The 20,548-nt window shown below is 38.3% G+C and overlaps 1 protein-coding gene across 1 annotated transcript in view; it reads right to left on the reverse strand.

Annotated features, from left to right (window-relative positions):
• Positions 1-19,930, reverse strand: part of CRISPLD1 (cysteine rich secretory protein LCCL domain containing 1) — a 50,450-nt gene extending 30,520 nt beyond the window's left edge. Inside the window, exons 1-2 of the mRNA XM_004047167.3 lie at positions 19,153-19,930; positions 17,831-18,150 (exon numbers count right to left, since the gene is read on the reverse strand). Of these exons, the coding sequence (XP_004047215.1) occupies positions 17,831-18,088 (258 nt within the window). The 5' untranslated portion in view covers positions 18,089-18,150; positions 19,153-19,930. The remainder of the gene's footprint in view (positions 1-17,830; positions 18,151-19,152) is intronic.
• Between the last annotated feature and the right edge of the window lie 618 nt (positions 19,931-20,548).

The raw sequence follows: 20,548 nt of genomic DNA on the forward strand, positions 1-20,548 counted from the left end.
AAACAAAGGCTTAAAACCTTAAAAAAGTAGCAACCTAACAGTTTAGGAAACTCCTCTACATTTTATTAAAATTAAAATAACTTTTGTAATGAAAACAATATGCAGATATACTCACAAGATTATTTCAATTAAACCCATTGGATCAATATATAAATATATCATATTTAATATTACATCAGATGCATGACATAGGGCTTATTGTCTTTGTGGGACAGCAAAGCCATTAATTTTCTATAGAATTACAATCCTTACATTTTCTATAGAATTTCTACTGATTAAGCTCATCTCATCTCAGTGTCAAGGTCCCCTGCCCCAAGTTTGGCCATACCTTACCTAACTCACTTATCAAGAAAATCTTTAGTAATTGCAAATATATCATATAATTGATGGTACTTTAAGTCTTGATCTATACATATTCTTTACTTCTTGATCTTTAAGTCTTGATCTATAGACATTAGGCCATTTTGTAAGAATAAACATCTGTGTTTAGTTTATTCACAACCCAGTAAATTTTATATAGATGCAGGATTGATCTAAAAGTCTATAAAAATGCATGATAGGAAAACTCATTAAAAAATCCCTCTACAGTATGTACTTATGAATTAATTTATGTTTTATATTCAAATATCAAAATAACCATAACTTAGGTTTTGAAAGTAAATAAAAAATAATTGCTTTTGTGTATTTATGTGGGGACACCAAATTTTCAAAATGAAATAAAAAAAGATCTAAAAAGTGAAAAACTTCTTGGACAAAAGAAGAAAGTTTATGGACACACTGAAACTGAAATCTACAATTTGACATCCAAACTTGAATTTAAACCAAAGATGACTAATATAAGAAACATTCAAATGTATATTTACATACTTTTAATGAAACTGCTATGTTACGTTGCTCAGTGTCTCTATATTGCTATATTAACAATTCTGTGATAAGTTTCCACTAATAATTCCCGCCTTAAGAATGATAAATTGCTGTGCCTGCAAACAGGCAGTGAGAGCTACAAACAACATACAGTTTCCTGTTTTCCTTGAATGCCATGAAGCTCAAAGCTGGTTTAAGAACCATAGCATTCTCAATCAGATTTTTAGACATTCCTCAGGAATATGACTATAGCATTATTTTCCTTAATATTAAAACAATGACTAAAAGGATGATTTTTTAAAGAATGGTTTTCAAAAGTCCTTATTTAGAACTCTGAGAAAGAAGACGGCATTAAATATTCATTTACCCCACAGAGCCACCTCAGCACCTTACTGCCAGGTTCTATGTCTCACGAGATAGCTCCACATACTGAGTTACCTCAGGCTCTCCTGCCCCCTGGCTCCTGGTTAGATTTGGCCAACGAAACACACAAACAGGAATTCCGAGGGTGGGAGGTGAATTTCAGAACGTGTTGCCCCTCTGAGTCCTCTTGGCCTCACCGTGATGGGGACTGGGTCCTCTCACACAACCCTGCTTCCAGGCACCTGTCTTCACCAGCCTGTGTCAGGACCACAAAAGCCTGGGCACCCTGCCACACCCCATGGCTTGCCTTAATCCTGCCCACCACTCTGCATATAGGCCCTTCATCATTATTATTATTTTTACTGTTGAACCCTAGTTATTGTGGCATTTGTTTCCTGCTGAGAAACAAATATTTGAAAATAAAAATCTTTCACAGAATTTTGCTTAGCAAACTGCCTAACAACCTGTTACCTGACACATACTAGATCTTAATGAATGCTCTCTTCTTCCCCTGTTCCTATAAGAATCTGCTTGATTTCCTGTAATTAATGTATCCTGTCTCTTCACATTGGGAACATTGCTAGTATTTATATGAGTAAGAGAGAAATTAAAATTCAAAATTTTGAATGATTGAAAAATAAGATAATCACTGCTATCTAAAGTTCCAATGAGAGAGTAAATAATCTTATAATTCATATTTAAGACAACATGAATTACAAAACAAAGGTTGGAGTAGGTTACTCCTAGCTTTGCTGTAAATTCTTACACAATTAACTAATTTAAGACCTTTGTTAAAAACAAATCTTTCTGAGATTCATTTCCAACTGAAGCCTCCAAGTACCCCTGAAGTTCAGGTTTCACTAACATACATATATATATGTAAAACATTTTTTAGGTCAAGAAAGGTCAAGAAACTCAAAGTTTGGAAATAATTTGTAATAAATGTTTCGCTTTAAAAAGTTAGACTAATACTGTCATATTACCTCAAATAAAATGTTTCATCATAAGCAGATAAGAAAATGGAATAATGCTATGCTGCTCAAGTCTGCCATGATTCACACTTGACAGAACAAGGTTGTTTCCACCATTTGGCAAAATCTGACCAAGCCTAAATATCTCCATAATTGAGGCTTAAATCAATTCACACAGATTGTGACTGCCATTTCCTCCCCATTGAATCAGCTGGACACATATTGTCACAACAATCCCTTACTGATAAGGGTCTCACCATATTCCCTTCCACACAATGACGGTAACTTCTACCAAATACTGTTTCAAAACATACCTTTTTTAAGAAGCTTTACTGGTCACTGCTTTATTCTGAAATTCTTCATGATTTATATGCAGTTTAAAATATATTAATTTGTACTTCTTACCATACTGTGACTTACATCTTGAAAACAGTTCATCAAGAGTCTTGGCATTCTGATCACTGTATCTCCTGGAAGATCCTATCCTGAACTTCAGAGGGGTTCTGGCCACCCCCAAATCATGAGACAGAGATGTCAGTAACCCAGTGCAACTCAGAAAGTCACTGAAATCCAGTGATAATTTAGCCACCTGTCATGTTTATTAAAGAATGAGTTTGCACTAACCCAAAATGAATGTTTGCCCTAAGCCAAAAAGTATTCTACTATTTAAAAACACAAAATTTTGTTTTATATAAAATTGTGTTTTATGTAAAATTGTTTTGCATAAAATAATTTATGTTTAAAATACATAAAATTGTTTCACATAACTTTATATTTTTATTATGTTTTACATAATTTTATGTTTTTCAATAGAGTACTTCAGGATATGTAAAGCAATATTTTACATATCACATCAAACTTGCAATGACATGTAATTATGTAAAATATTTTAGTGAAAAGCTTTCACTAAAAAGAATGTTTTTGCAATTTTCTAATAAAACTATTTTGTCAAGACAGAATTAAATCCTTTTTATTCTGTCCACTTTAAATTGTTGTTGAAAATCTCGTCATCTTTTCATTTTTTTTCATTCATCCCATTTTGTTTTCCTTCCGGCTAACATAAACTGAGCTTAGGGCATGTGTCAGCCACACAACTGGGGAATGCAAAGATTACCATGGCACAGTCCCTTCCTACAAAGGAATGTGAGGCTAGAGAAAGAGACAAGGATGTAAACACTGCAAGCAGAGGCATGTAAATGAGGCTATGGAAGTCAGAGAACTGGGTCTGGGGGCACCTAACTCTGTATGGAGGGTTTAGACAAAAGCAGGTTAGGCTCTAAGTGAGTCTTAAAGGAAGCAGAAAGGAGAAATTCATTACAAAGAAAACAGGAAGGGCAACAGGCATTCTCACATCTGCAAAGGGCAGCAGGCTTGGCAAGATTTGTTCAGCATCAAAAATCTCAAGGCATATGGAATAACATGGTAGATGTTCACGTGAAATAGCACTGCTTTGTATTTGTTCAGGTTGTACTCACTTATTCACAGTACTCTTGATTTAGGCAGACCTCTTGGCCTTTTCTTTCCACACAGGAGTTTCCATGTTCTTATTCCATCTTCCTTCAAGAGCTGCCCCTCTCTCAACACTTTTATCATTTGATTTTCCTTCTCTGGACAACATCTGATCTCATTCATTCACTATTTCAGATACAGATTTGACACTTCTTGACCAAGCATAAGATATAGTTTCATGTTTTATTACCAGCAGCACCTTTACTGGATTGTCCAGCGTTCTGGTGGTTACTTGGTATTGTTTAAGTTGCAACAACATACAGGGGACATTCTAGAAACAGTAAGTCCCATGTTCACTCCTGGTCTTGCCTAATAGCTCATTATCCTTGTATCTAGTTGCTGCCTTCCAAGCCCTCATACTTACTCAACTGAAATTCTACTTCCTCCCTTCTTACTCATATGGCCTTTAAGGTTTATTCTGTCGGTGGCTGTATTTCACTTTCACTATCCAGCAGAATTTTGTCATTAACTAATTTTGAGATTCATTTCCCATTTCTCTTCCAATTAGATTGAGTTCAACATTTGGCCTTAGAGGAGAGAAACTTATTGTTCAAACTTCTCCAACATTGTGTATTATAAATACTTTGTAAAAAAAAAAAAAAAGAAAAAGAAATTTCATTTTCCTGCCTTAATAGTTACAGTTACTACCTTATAAAAAGGGAGGAGAATGTGATAGTTGAGGAGGGAGAAAATAAAGAACCTGTATTTTACAATTATTCATGTCCCAATTCAAACCCCACTTCCTCCAGGAAGGCTAAAGCCTTCTACTTAAAATGAGGTTGCTAGAACAGCGGCCACCACATCACCTGGGGTCTTGTTAGAAATGCAGAATATTGGGGTTCCCAAAACTACTGAATCAAAATATGTATTTTAACAAGATTCCCAGGGGATTCATAGGCACATTAAAGTTTGAGTAATATTAGACTGAAGCACACCTTATTTCTACCCTCCAAAATCATACCTACTTGCTTTGCCATGACAAAAATATGCTTTCTATCTTTAATATCCTGCTAATTTCAAAATATTTTTTGGCTTAAAACTTAAAATATAAAGCATGCATGGCTTACTAAATAGACTGTGTCCTTGTTCAAATGTTTGCCTTGAGGTTTATGAGCTGCCAATACAGAAAATCTGCTGTCTTTTATGTATGTATGTATGTGTAAGTAGTTGACTTAATCACACCTTATTGATTCTGTTAACAAGTCAAAAGAAGAAAAAAGTAAGCTTCGCCAGATCAGTTTCAGGTTCTTATTTTTAGCCAGTTTAATAACCCAGTAATCCAAGTTACATATTTGGGTCAACAGTTAAATAATTTTCATTATTTAGATTCCTGTACAACCATCTGTATTTAGCATTCAATCTGCAATATGAGCCCCAAACATGCTATTTGGTATGTATCTGTACTTGATCCATATTATCTAACATCTGAATACTTAAAAAGTTAATCCGTTACTAACATGTCTTTGATTATCTCTTTCTAGTCTCCAGATGTTGCCTAGTCAAATGTCTCCAAAGGGCAAGCAGGAGACACCATGTAAAGTGGCTGGACAGAGTGGTGTGACCAATGGCAAATCAGAGAAGAAACCACTACTTTAAATCTCTGATTCCTGGCAATACCTTGAAATAATATAGTAAACTTCTTCACTGCTATTAAACTTCTGAACTTTACTTTTTTTTTTTTTTTTCTGAGGTGGAGTCTCTCTGTTGCCCAGGCAGGAGTGCAGTGGCACGATCTTGGCTCACTAAAACCTCCGTCTCCCAGGTTCAAGCAATTCTCCTGCCTCAGCCTTCCCAGTAGCTGAGACTACAGGCATGCACCACCATACTTGGCTAATTTTTCTATTTTTAATAGAGACGGCATTTCACCATGTTGAACAGACTGGTCTCGAACTCCTGACCTCAGGTGATCCACCCGCCTCAGCAACCAAGGGCTGATATTACCGGCATGAGCCACGGCGCTGGCCTAAACCTAAGAACTTTAAAGCATGGTAAAACAGGTTAATTTAAAGCACTTAAAAACTTCCCACACATTTGATTCCACAAATATCCTTAAGGCAATTTCTCCAAAACTACTATTTTTTCATAATGTCCTATCCTCAGACCCCCTTCTTTCCTGCCCTCTCAACTCAGCTGATGATCTTGATAGTTCACTGTGTCTGGGCAAAAGAGAAGCTTTCACATAATTCCCTTCTGTTCTCTTCATTAAACGCTCCAAACTACCTGCTTCTATACGAACAACCTCAGCTTTTCCTGTTAGAATAAGTTATATTTTCTTCTCCTATGCCAAGTGCTTTCTCAACCTATTTATTCCCAGCAACCTGCAAACATGCTCTCTAAAAAACAAAAAAGCAAAAGCTTTCCCTTATGTCCCTCTAGCTTTATCTCATTTTTCTGATCTCTTCACAGCAACATCATCTTGAGATAGTTACTTCTCTACTTCCTCGCCTCCCATTCTCTTCTTATCTGCTTAACAAGACTTCTGAGCATTCCTCACCACTGAAATTACTCTCAGAAAGGTCATCAGTGACCTCAATATTGACAAAACCATTGCAGACTTTCCTTCTTCATCTCATTCTCAGCAATAGTGAAAAAGGTTAACTTTTTCCTGTTGAACTCTCCTCCTGGCTTCTGGGACACCAGCCTATCCTATCCTTTCCTCTTACCTTGCTGACCACTGGTTCTCAGCTAACTTCTTTCTGCTCAACCTCTATATAGCTGCATGCCCCGTGGCTCAGTCTAAGGCATTCAACCCTTGTCTATAAAAAACCTTCTTCTTGGGTGATATTATTCAGTCAGTTCAGAGAGTTCCTAATAGCTACATTATTTCCATATTTTTTACCTGTGTCCCACCACTCAACTGACCACTAAACATAACTAAGGATGACATGCATCTCAAACTTCAGCCAAAAAGAAATTACTGATTTCATCTTCACTTTCTCCTGTCTGTTTCTCCTCCTGTGTCAGCAAATGCTTCAACTATCCACCAAAGAACTTTGTAAAAACCTAAGAACATCCCAGATTCCTCCTTGTCCTTCACCCTTCACATTATTTTCAGCAAAACCCATCGGGAATCCCATCAGAACATACCGTGGAACCACTCACCTTCTCCATCTTTACCCCTATCACCCTGATCCAAGTAACCACCATCTCTCACACAGAATATAGCAACAGCCTCTTAACTCTCTGCATTCAGTCTTTCTCCTCCTTCAGATGATTCCCTATAAGGTAGACAGAGTAATTTTTTGAAACTGGAAATAAGAGCAAGTCAGTCCCTTGTGAGAAACTGTCCAGTGCTTTTCCATTTCATTCAAAATAAAACAAATTTTTATTCACTTAAAAGGCCAAAAAGGATTCTGGGGCCAGGCACCGTGGCTCTCGCCTATAATCCCTGCACTTCAGGAGGCCGAGGCAGGAGGATCACTTGAGCCCATGAGTTCAAGACCAGCCTCGGAAACACAGCAAGACCAATCTCTACAAAAAATTTAAAAATTAGCTGGGTGTGGTGGTATGTGCCTGTAGTCTCAGCTACGCAGGAGGCTGAGGTGGAGGATTGCTTGGGCCCAGAAGTTTGATGCTGCAGTGAGCCATGATTGCGCCACTGCACTACAGCCTGGGTGACAGAGCAAGATCCTATCTCAAAAAAAAAAAAAAGATTCTGGCTCATGCTGATATGTCTACCTTATTTTCTAATACTTAGCCTGTTATGGAATAAAATTCAGTCCCACAGTCCTTCTTTGTTAAATTCCAACCTTATTCCTGACTTAAAGACTTTGTGCCTAGTATTTCTCCTGCCTAGAATGATGGGTCTCTGTATCTTTCCTTAGCTGACTCCTTGTAATTCGCCAATTCAGAAAAGCCTTCTCCAACTACCCAATATGATTAGCTCCACCTCCCTCATTCTCTATCACCTCACTCTACTTATTTTCATTAACTTTTCAAACTTTTTATACACTAATGCATTCCTGAGCATTAAGAACAGTGTGTCACATAAGTGCTCAATCAATATTTGTTGATTTAAATTCCTTTTTAAACATAAATTTATCAATAATAACAAATCACTTTAATCAATTATAAAAGCCTTATAAGCAGCTTTTAAAAATTACGAAGGCAACAAATATTTAGGAAAGTAAGAACATGGTTAGACATAAATACTGTAATATCTTCACCAGATAATTCATTACCACTTGAATTTTCACATTTTTCTTTCTGTAAACTAAATATCACACATATACATGTATTACATATGCATATATGTATAAACATCCATGATGTATGTGCATGTATATATATATAAAACACATGCGTATTTATATATATATATAAAGCAATGACCCATTGCCATTTTTATAAACACTTGGCTTCGAGTTAGTAAAAATCATTAAAAATATGAGAATTTAAGTTTTAAAGCATGTGCAATAATTTGGTGTATAAATTTCCGTAAGGAATATGTGAGAGAGCACAGCCTGAACAATAGCAAAGAGAGAATTTTCCTGAACTAAATGTAATTCTTAATCGGGATTATATGATTAATTAATATTTCCATTTTTAAATAAAGGCATTCATTTTAAATAGAGGCATAATTTGCAAAAATTATGCAAAGAAATTACATTTTCCTATTTATTGTCATAAAAATTGAGATATGTTCCCTAATTGAATTATCTCTTCTAAAACTAAGTTGAAAACTTCAGGCTGGAAGAGAGTTAAGACAGTGTATTAGCTGGGCCTAGTGGCACATTGCTGTTGTCACAGCTACTCAGGAGGCTGAAGTAGAAGGATGGCTTGAGCCCTGGAGGTCAAGGCTGCAGTGTGCTGTGATCGTGCCACTGCACTCCATCTTAGGGGACAGATACCCTGACTCAAAACAAAGAACTGTGGGAACTACCTGACCCACAGGAGATGTTGCATGTTTGATAAATAAGTAATGAATTAATTTTTCTGATCCCATTCTTGAACCAGTCTTGGACCACTATGACTTCACCCAGACTGTATTATCAGATTTCTGTAGCCTCTACATTGTCAAATATGTTATAAAATTGTCATATCTGCATTTTACTTGAGCTTTATAAGCAGCATTTGACAGAGCTGATCACCCTTTCTGCTTTTCATTTGAATTCCAGGTCATCATGTTCTTCTAGTTTTCTTCCTAATTCTCAATTTGCTTTGTGTTTTTCCTTCTCACCTTCCCTGCCTTTACACTTTAAAGTGTGTCAATAACTCATGTCTTGAACATCTCTATCTATACTCATTCCCTTGATGATCTCATCTCTCCTCATGAGTTTAAATACCACTTAAATGGTGGTGGGTCCTAATTTCATGTTCAAGATTGGCCTCCATATATTAACTGCCTTGTATCTAATGGCACACTTGACACATTCATTTGGATATCTAAGCTAAATCTCAATTTTAATATGTCTCACACTGCGCCCCATCTTTCTCTACCTAAAGCTGGTCTATCCATATTCTTCCCCATCTTAGAAAAAATAACAACTACAATGCTTCCAAGTTCTAATGGCGCAAACTGTACAGCTATACCCCATATGCAAAATCTATCTGCACTGCCTCCAAAATGAAATAAAATCCCAAAGACATTCCCCATGATAGTGCAGTGAATAATGATTGCTGGGCAGAAACTGGACAGTTTCCTGTTCTACTTCTCATGTTAAAGTTCTCATTTTCTGTTTTTAAGGAGGGAGGAAGGAGATTGCGTTTTGAGAGGGAAGGCAGACTAGGTGAGGAAACAGCAGGCGTATCTATCCCAGGAAGGGAGGAGACAGAGGTTGGGTTCCACCTCCTCTAATCTCTTGAAATTGTGTGGGTAAAATGGGTGACCAGAGATTTCTGGAATCTCTGCAACCATTCCAGAAGTCCTTGCAAGTTGAAGGATCCAGAATCTTCTCCACTGATATTCAAACCAGAGTGGAAACTGCCATCAGTTTTCAAAACACGGTAGCCAAGGCTTGGATGGATTTAGATCTTGCATCAAATGCAGGAAATCCCAGCCTACTGGCTGGCTGGCCAACCAAGTCAATTTCATTCGTCTTGCAACAAGGCCTCCTTGAATTTTTCAAGATTAATTTTATGATCACATAGGGATTTATATTCATACTCTTTCCATTTCTTACTACCTTCGTGGCTGCCACCCCACTCCTAGCCACCATCAACTGTTGTATGATTACTGCAATTGCCTTGTCTTCCTGTTCACAGCTGTGCTCCTCCCACCATCTAAAGTCCTCTTCGCACTGCCTAAAGTATGTTCTCAACAAAGCCAGAATGAGCCTGAGTAATTGTAAGTAAGATCATGCTATTCATATGTCGAAATGCCTCAAATGCCTTCTTATCACTCAGCTAAAAGAAAGTCTTTACCATGATCTGCATCCTTCCCCAGTTAAATCTGTAACCTCATCTCCTACCACACTTCTCATGCTCCCTCTGTCTGCCACATGGGCACCCTGGCTGTCTGGAGACTCACATCTATTCCATGCAAGGAAGAATGTTTGTTCTGTTTACTACTAGAACCCTAGATAGTGCCTGGCATTTAGTAAACTCCCAATACATGCTGAATAAAGGAATGAATAAAAGCACAATTCCAAAATTTTGTGGCATATCTCAGGCTCTGGATGTTCCATTCTCCTATTGAAACTACTTTTCTTCTCTTGTCTTTCTAAACCCCTAGATATGTTGCTAACATTTAAGGGAGAATAGAACTGGGTTGTAATGTCACTTTTCTTTCTATAGGTATTGTCATCTATGGTGCAATTTTCAAAAAGAAAAATGCATTCACTTTAAAGGTCAAAGTCTTAAAAATATTCAAATTAAGGTTTTGTAAACTTCAAAATTCTGTAGAAAATGATACTTAAAACAACCTTATTGTATCTCAGTAATACTATTAAAGCAAAAACACCTTAGGAAAATTAAATAAGCTATTTTAAATTCAGAATAAGGGAACTTTAGTAATTTTAAGTAATAATGATATTCTTTAAACAGAAATTTCATACACCTTTAGGTATGTGCAGATACCATATGTCACAGAGATAAAAATATTTAACTTTTGAAAATGACCAGTCAAGCAACAGAATACAGAGAGAAAACTATTATTTTAGGAATCAAGAATTGCAATAACCTTAATTGCCATTAAACCTTAATTGCAATAAAATATTCATTGCAATCAATTCCTGGCACTTGTACCAAGATTAGGAAACAAGCTATGGGTAAATAAGTTATAAGGCCATCATTTCTTTATCTACATTTATTCTGGACATATACCGCTGATAGCAAATAATGTTAGAAAATATGAATTTATAAGAGTAAATGAAGCAATTCACAAGCTAAAGATCACTTTTGCATATTCCAGATTAGCATCACCCTGTTCAACAAACTAGGTTGTCCCATGTCCAGTTTCTGGAGTTATCTTCTGTACTGAAGCACAGAATGAAAAAAAACAAACAAACAAACCATAATTTCTAATTTTAAGCATGGCCTTAGAAAGAACATAAGTAACCAATTGAAACCAAGACATTGTTTGCATCAACATACACCCAGGACTGAAAGTACCACCAGTTATTTGGCCCCTGGGTTCTGGTTGCCTAGCAAAAGGAGAGGTATTCAGATGTGTTTCGTATTACAGTTAGAAAAGTGTCATGAGAAGGGTGTGCCCCTAGCCTGTCCAATACATGAGGGGAGAGGAGGCATGCATAGCAATCAACCCCCCAGTAGAGTGTCTGCCAACACTTCTCATAAAAACAGGGAAACAGTAATAACAGCAAGAAACAGTTTACATAGTTGACCCATGTGTCCTTTTTAGGTCAGGTGCCCTCCCTGGTTGCTGAAGTACATTCTACACTTAGATACACTTTGTATAGTAGCAAACTATTTTGAACTTTATCTATAATGTTTTAGAGACTCTATGTTAAAAATATGTAACAAGGGGTAAGTACTCATCAATTATTATTTAAATTCCAAATTATTATTTAAATTCCAAAACATTTCAATACCTTTACTAATAGTTTAGTAGCTCTATGTTATAGGACAATTTTTAGCAGCTCATGAAAATTTGAAAAACTAGGGAAAAAATCCTGAATTATTTGAAGCATTTATACCTTGTTCTCAAGTGTTTCCAGTTTCCCACATCGATATCTCTGGTTTTGGTGATATCCCACCTTCCAGAACTTTTATTATTTTAATTTCTCTGTCTTACCTGTCCTCCATATTTGTTTCATATAATCTTACCTATTCATCCATCCATCCCCTCATTCAACAAGTATTTATTGAGCATTCAACAATATTCAATCAACGAATGTTTACTGAGTAGCCCTTCTATTCACCAAAGCTTAGTTATAAAGATAAATAAGGTATGATACTTACCCTTCTAGCAATTCAGTCTTAGAAAGGAAAACAAATATGATATTTCACTGCGAAAGAAATAGGCTTTAATACTATAAATAGGCTTAAATAAGTAGGAATGCAGCAGTGGAATGGCGAGAGCAGAGGGACCTTTATAGGAAAGACAAGGTTTAAGCTGAGTTTGGAGGGAAAAGTAAGAGTTTGTGGCCGGGCCCAGTGGCTCACACCTGTCCAGCACTTTGGGAGGCTGAGGTGGGTGGATCACCTGAGGTGAGGAGTTCGAGACCAGCCTAGCCAACACAGTGAAACCCCATCTTTACTAAAAATAAAAAATTAGCCAGGCAAAGTGACACACGCCCGCCATTCCAGCTACTCAGGAGGCTGAGGCAGAAGAATCTCTTGAGCCTGGGAGGCAGACATTGCAGTGAGCCGAGACAGTACCATTGCGCTCCAGCCCAGCACAAGGGCATAAGGAGTTATGCCCATCTTCAAGAACATTGAGTAATTCAATGTGAACACAGGTTCAAATAAACACAAGGGAGTTGACCACTCTGGGGCAGACTGGACAACATGCTTCCCTTTATAAGTTAATCATGGTGGGCTTTAAATTGTGAGCAGCCAGAAGTCAACAGAACTTTTGTGCAACTAAGCAACCAGCACAGATTGGTTTGAGGGAAAAGTCACCTTTACTAATGGTGAGGAGAGTGAGATAAATTAGAAGTAAAGTAGGTACAAAGACTGGCATGGTGGCTCACGTCTGTAATGCCAGCACTGTAAGAGGCCAAGGTGGGCAGATTACTTCAGACCAGGAGTTTGGGACCAGCCTGCCCAACATGGTGAAACTCCACCTCTATTATTAAAAATATAAAAATTAGCTGGCAGTGGTGGTGCGCACCTGTAATCTTAGGTATTTGGGAGGCTGAGGCAGGAGAATCGCTTAAACTTTGGAGGTGGAGGTTGCACTGAGCTGAGATTGTGCCACTGCCCTTCAGCCTGGCTGACAGAGTGAGATTCCATCTCGAAAAAAAAAAAATAGGATTGGTATAGTCTGCTAGGTGGGAATCTGTGGTACCAATGTAGGTATAAAAAGAGCAAAGATTAGAATGAAATAGAAGAGAGGGATTCGAAAGACATTTGAGACAGAACCTACACAATCTGGCAAGTAATGGTGTATTGATGTTTGTGTGTGTGTATGATATATGGAAATGTATGGTAAAAAGTTAACGATGTGCCCAAATTTCTGGGTTTTTTTTTTTTGTATGTTTCTTAGAAAGTACTGAGAAAATGTTAGTGATATTAATCAACAACAAAGAGACTGGCAGGTGAGGGTGGAGGAAAAGGATAAGGCAGTTTTTTTGTTTTTGTTTTGACACTTGCAGTGTGCAGTATTATATCTGTGGAGTAACAGTACATGGAGATGGTCCAATGGGCAGTAGGAAACATAAAAATGAAGCTCAAAGACAAGGCTGTCAGCTGGAGATACAGAATATGGAGCCACAAACACAGGATATTTAAAGTCAAAGGAGTAGAGAAGTCCCTGTAGAACGGGAAAAGTACAGAAGTGAAAACTTGGGAAACAAACTTTTCAGAGATGTGTGGGAAACAAGAGCATGGGGATATGGAAGAACCAAGCAATGGGATCTTAAAACCCATACGGCAAACGCTTGAAGAAAGCAAAGCTATTCCACAGAAGCAAATGTCTTATCTCACTACAACCTATCAGGTTTGTTTTCTTTCTTTTTTTTTTTTAAATAGACTTAAGGAGTATAAGTGCGGTTTTGTTACATTGATGTATTGTGTAGTGATGAAGTCTGTAATTTTAGTGTAACTACCACCCAAATAGTGTACAATATACACATTACATAATTACATGTATTACATAATGTAATATACACGTTACATAATTTCTCATCTCTTGCCACCCTTCCCACCTTTCCAAGTCTCCGGTGTTTATCAGTCCACTTCCTATGTCCATGTGCACATAGTATTTAAGCTCCCACATGTAAGTGAGAACATAGGAGATTTGACTTTCTGTTTCTGAGTGATTTCACTTAAGGATCTCCAGTCCCATTCACATTGCTGCAAAAGACATGATTTCATTCTTTTTTATGGCTGAGCGACACTGCATGATTTATGAATTAAAGACTTACATGTAAGACCTGAAACTATAAAAACTGTACAAGAAAACCCAGGGAAAACTCTTCTAGACACTGGCCCAGGCAAAGAATTTATGACAAAGACCTCAAAAGCAAATGCAACTAACATAAAAATAGACCAATGGTGCTTAAACTAAAAAGTTTCTGCACAGCAAGAAATAACCACAGAGTAAACAGACAACCTATAGAATGGAAGAGAATATTTGTAAACTACGCATCTGACAAAGGACTAGTATCTGGAATCTACAAGGAACTCAACTCAATGAGAAAAAAAACAACCCCACTAACAAGTGTGCAAAGGACATGTACAGACATTTTTCAAATAAAAAAAAAAACATAAAAATGGCCAATAAACATATAAGGTTTATATTCTTTCATTTTGCCAATGAGAAGAACAACGCCTAGAATGGTTGCTATCAGGGTTCATGTGCCAATAAGCAGGAGAAGCAAAATGTGAACCTGCTGAAATCTAGATCCAAAGCCGTATTTTTTCCTCCAAAATCTACTACCACTTCAACAACAGTATCACTGAATGACCTAAAAGTTCCAGTTTCTCCATTTACCCCAAATTAAATGTAGGTAATCTCCTTCCTTAGGATTACTGGTTTCTATCACCAATAACTTATTTCTCCCCTTCCTGACTCTGCCACAAGGTCTGTGCTTTCATCAACTAATCTGCTTCCATGAACTTAATCTGCTTCCAGTTCCCCACAACCAGCCTGCCAATTCCTGCCACCCTGCATTTTTCTCTTCCTCTTCCTCTAATTGATGTATACCCCCAACTCTTGCCTACGATTCATGTTTCTGACCACCTTCAGAAACAGTATGTACCTCATCTCACCCACTGATTAGCTCTCAAAGTTAGAAATGTTCCATTTGTTCTGTGCTCCTCTGGCATTACTTACAGACATGAACAAAGAATTCTTGTGTCCTTGCTTATGAGCAAATTTTCAAATGAGTCTATTTCTTTATTCTCAACGCCAATGAGCTCTTTAAAAGAAAATAAGGCTTTCCAGACTCAAGTTTTTTTTGTTTGTTTTAAGGCAGTGTCTCGCTGTCACCCAGGCTGGAGTGCAGTGGTGTGATCTCAGCTTACTACAACCTTCCCCTCCCGGGTTCAAGCGATTCTGGTGCCTCAACCTCCCCAGCACCTGGAATTACCAGCACATGCCACCATGCTTGGCTAATTTTTTGTATTTTTAGTAGAGACGGGGTTTCACCATCTTGGCCAGGCTGGTCTGGAACTCCTGACCTCAAGTGATCCTCCCACCTCTGCCTCCAAGTGTTGGAATTACAGATGTGAACCACTGTGCCCAGCCCAGACTCAATTTTTAACCCTAAAAGTTAAATGAGTAAAGGAATAGGGGTAGAAATGTAATATTAATAATGTCTGGATATAGCCTGGCTCCCATAGGTTTAAGGACAAAGAGTTAACTAAAATATGCACCAATAGGTAACTGGTTAGTCAAACATCTAACATGAAATGACAGACACATAGGGTATAAGGGGCCAAAATCAGCAGTACTTATCATAGGACACTAGAGATTTTACAGGAAATAGCTCTTTAGCCAGTTTAAAGGTTTGTTTTCTCAGAATAAATACATTTTAAATAACGATTTGAATAAATTGGATTTTTATAAGAATGATCTACATCTCATTTACATTGTTTTAAAATGCCTAACTCGACAGTATTTCAAATAAAATAGTATTTTAGACTTCACCTTAAATGTGTACTCTAGAAAATGTGTATTACAGTTGGGCAATGCACTTCTCTGCAGCCCAGTTAATGGCCAAGACACAGTTCCAGTGCTAATAGTATCTAAGGGCAACACAACATAAACCCTGGCTGGTTTCTGAATCTACATTTCAAGGATAGACTGAAACCAGTGAAACTAAAAAGAAACTCATATAAACATCCCAGACCAGACATCATACAATAGGCAGTCATTATTATTATTTTTTTTGGAAGCCAGACATGAAAACAAATCACAGAACTGTTCTTTCATGATTTCCATGTTACTTAAAACATACACAAATATTCTCAGATTTCATTCTGTGGGTTTGAACTCCCAAGCCTTCCTTATTTTAAGTAAAAAGCAACTGAATACCTATTCACATGGAATAAGCATACAGTAGCCTAGTTGGAAGGGCTCCAGAACTGGCTACTCTGTTTGAAGTCTCACAGATGAAGAAGTCATAGAATTTTTCACTTTAGACAAACACTATACAAGAAGCAGAAATATGAGACATTACAGATGTCATATCCTGCACAGTATTTTGAGAAGAGCTAACAATTTCCTTAGATATTATATTTAAACCATATAAGGAAACATAAAATTAGTTATATATGTCTTGGTAACATTTACTGAGATCTTGAAGTATGTTTGATAATGAGCTAAACTTTGTCCAGGTTATCTCCTTCTATCTTCACAATAATCCTTTGAGGTGAGTATATAATACTAGACACCAGGAAACTGAAGTAGAGAGAAATTAGCAAGCACCCAATGTCACATAGCTAGTGCATGTCAGTGCCAGAAGTTTAACCCAGACAGCCTCATTCCTGAGTCTCAATTCTTAATCCCTGATTAGTCTCTTGAGTGCCACCTACTTTCTTTAGGGTAAAATAATTTTTTCTGGTAAAAGTTAAAATAGTATAATGCCATACTTTATAACGGGCAATAGGAACTTAGAACTTCCATGCTTCATGAAAATTATCTAAATAAAGAATATCCACCAAAACTAAGGTAAATACAGAAAAAAACTAGAATGTATGAAAATTAACTGCAATGAAAATGCCATTTCCAATGTTTGTTAAATAAGTTTTGCCATCACCAATAACTATTTATTATCAGGCTTTGCTAGTGCATTCCTCATTCATGGAAGGAATATAATAGATTTTTGAAAAGTTTTCTAAATGTTTAGGGTATGAAATGGCAGTATACTCATGAGTTACATGCTAGTAGTCTTAAAGTAATTATGTCCCTTAAAGTTGCAAATTTACTCAGAGTAAATATAAGGTTGTTAAGGATAAGCTGAATATTTTAAATTAATCCTTTGCCAAGGCTTATTTTCATGCTTCAAGTTCACAAATAATAAATCCAAGGGGAGAAAAAAGCCATTGCCAAAGCACTCTTCAACATAAAGCAACCATAAAAATGTATCCTTTACAATGTCATTTGCATGTTTATAAGAAACAAAGACCCATTAGGAACAATATATTTCAGCAATCCAGAAAGTTTCTTCTGATTATTAGTCTGAATTTTTCAGATCCACCATTCATAAAAAGGTTCTATCAGGAATTAGGAAGTAAATTTTCAGCTAAGTCAATTAACAGCAAATATACCAGCTGTTTTGCATTTTCACTATATTAACCTTCCTGGTGAGAGTAGAATTTACAGCACTTAGTAGGAACATTGCATCTAAAGGCATTTAGTCCTACTCTGAATGTCAAGAGCTCTTAGAAACAAAAGGAACATTAATAAACGAATATGCAGAGGAAAATACCCTCAAAGAAAATCTTTTTTCAACTTCATATAAAATAAATGATTAAAGAACAGCATGAAGACTGCTGACTGAAAGCATGAATAAACATTTCTTTTGTACATACCACTTGAAAAATGTCCTTACCATATACTCCATATTAGAGGCTGTTGGATACACCTGACTTCGTAATTTATTATGAAGGTCCAAAATACTCTGCATGTCATTGTCTGTGATGGCCCTTTTCCCTCGTTGTTTGGCTGTCCACCACTCACCATCCTCATCCATGTATTTTTCCAAAAGTTTCTCCAATAAAGTGGCATTGGGAACCACCATGGCTGGAATTGCTCTAGCCATGAACAGCACTGTGGTTACTCTGAGCCACTCCCGCGCGGTACACTTCATAATGAATGACCTCAGGATTTCCCCAGGAAAATCTCCAAGACAGGCTCTTCCACTCCTTTTGGCTATAACGACATGTCATGTGATTAAGATGAAAATTCCAGCAGATATGAATTTTCTAATAACACGAGCAAAACAACAGTTACAAAGGAAGTGTGCCAGTTTGATTTGTCTATTTAACAGCAGAAAATGGACACTCACATTTTGAAATAACTTATCTCCAACCCATTTTTTTTCTTCCAGAGGACTTTTCACAATGCAATTTCCACAAACTAGACAACTGTATTATCCAAGATAATACCCCTGAGGCCAAAAGTAAATGGCAAAAGTAGCCTAGAAGAGTCAAAGCTTGAAAATACTATGTGAATTGCAAGACTTTAAGTAGCTATACATTACATATACCCTGCAAAGGATGTTATATCTACCTAGAACGTTTGATTTCAATCTAGAGGTTCATGTTTCTCTATGAAGAGTTTTAAGGTGTGAATATTTTATTTGGTATTATTTTATTCCAGTGGCCCATCTCTGTTTCACACTCAGAATGTCCACAGCATTCTAAAACTGAGAGTGAATGTTTCAAAGAAATACAAAAGGCTATTCATATATGCATCCATGGCTACATCTAGGGGGCCCCGTGAACTACTGCAAATGAATGGTTTGGGTTCCTGGGGTAAGTCTCTTCCTATCCAGGCTCAGGTCAAGAACTCAATCTTTATTTCCTGGAAAGTCTGTGACTAATCTGTGGCCTGCACCCGAAGAAGCCAGCAGCTCCCCGGCAACTTGAGAGCTTTTCCTCTCAAGTGTGAAGGCACACACTGTTCTTTCTCTGAACTCAAATGGAAAGCGCGCGACAGAGAAAGTAGGTGAAACCAGCAAAGTCACTTACAAGAACTAGAGCTCCCGCTAATTTCTATCGTCGCTGCTTTCCGGGTAGCCCACCCACCCATCGCGCCCAACCACTCTGTACAGTTGGCTTTTTTTTTTTAAGTACAGTTTAAGAAGGCAAAGGGAGATAGGAAAGGGTGGCAGCTTGACGACTCAGCGATGCATTTTAGAATCGCCCTTACCTCTCCAGTGTGAAGTTTCCTGGGAGAGGTGAGCCAAACCGGACGGCCGGCCTCTGCAGCCGCCCAGAGCCTTCACAAGGGACCGCAGACGGAGAGCCCCGCTCGCGAAGGGCCTGAGCACCGAGCGTCCGGGGGCGACGTGGGTGCTGACTGCAGGAATACGCGAGCCTCCGCCTCTGCGGCTCCCTCAACCTGGAAGAAGTGGCAGGCAAAGCGTCCAAAATTAGACCTGCAGTTGGGGTGGGAAGGGAGCTGCTTCGTTAGTCTGCCAGGGTGGGCGCCCCAGCGTCTCTGAGCAGTATCTGCAGGAGCGAGGGGCGGGGACACGAGCAAGGCTCGGCGGCGGAGGCTGGCGGCGACCTCTTGCTCCTGCTTCGTACAGCCGGTGCGCGCAGAACCAGACGCCTAGCGCTTCCGTCGCTCCCTCGCGTTCGCGAGCTTTTATTGCGGCCCCAGCGCGGGCACGTGACTTGAGCGCCCCTCCTCGCCCACCCCCACCTCCAACCAGCCGTGGCCAGAGGCCCGCCAGATCCGGGAGAAGCAGCCCGCCCTGCTTCTCCGGAACGCAGCGAAGCCAGGGCGCTCGGCCTTTGTGGGCGTGCTTTGGGCTCCGGAGACCCAAGCCCGGAAGGTCTGGCCCCTGGTGGGAGATGTGTGCAAGGAGGGCCCCAACCCCCCTCAATCCTCCCAGCTCCCCTGCATTCAAAGATCCTCCTCCCAGTCAGTTCCTTTCTGCTGAGATGCTGAAATGCCTTTAAGGGTCCTTACAGACGAGGGGCTGCCCCATAGAGCATGGAGTGGGTGGGGGATGGGGTTAACACCTTCAATCTTGGAGGCACAAAAGGGGAAATAGGGGACGAAATGGAAAAATACTTTTCCTTTTATTTTTCCCAGGGGTCCGCATCCTTGATGAGGACCAGGTGGGGAAGATGTTCAATAGAATTTGGGGTCAATATGTGACTCAGAATGGCCTGACAGTTGAGACCCCCTCTTTATTCATAAAATATGAGGCATTGTCTTCTCAAGGTGGCCATAGCACTTTTTTTTCTGATGATGTATACATTTAAGGAGTTGATATAAAGGGTACCATTAATTTATCAGGGATTGTTGACAGGAATTGAAACCCCAGCGCTAGAATAGGTAGTGAAAGGAGAGGCCGTTCCTTTGTTCATGTTGTAATCTGGGGTAAGAAAATTACTAATTTTAAATTCACAACAGCTTACCCTACCAAGTGTGGGGCTGTTTTTTATTTTTATTTTTAATTATTTAATCCATCTATGTTTGCTTCCCTAATGTGGTGAATCATAGTCTCAATTTTCCTTCTTTCTAAATGCTAGAGTATCTAGCATATGATCAAATAAAGTACAATATTATGGTAGTAACTCAAATCATCCCA

Source organism: Gorilla gorilla, chromosome 7 (genome assembly GCF_029281585.2).
Source record: "Gorilla gorilla gorilla isolate KB3781 chromosome 7, NHGRI_mGorGor1-v2.1_pri, whole genome shotgun sequence".
Lineage (NCBI taxonomy): Eukaryota > Metazoa > Chordata > Mammalia > Primates > Hominidae > Gorilla > Gorilla gorilla.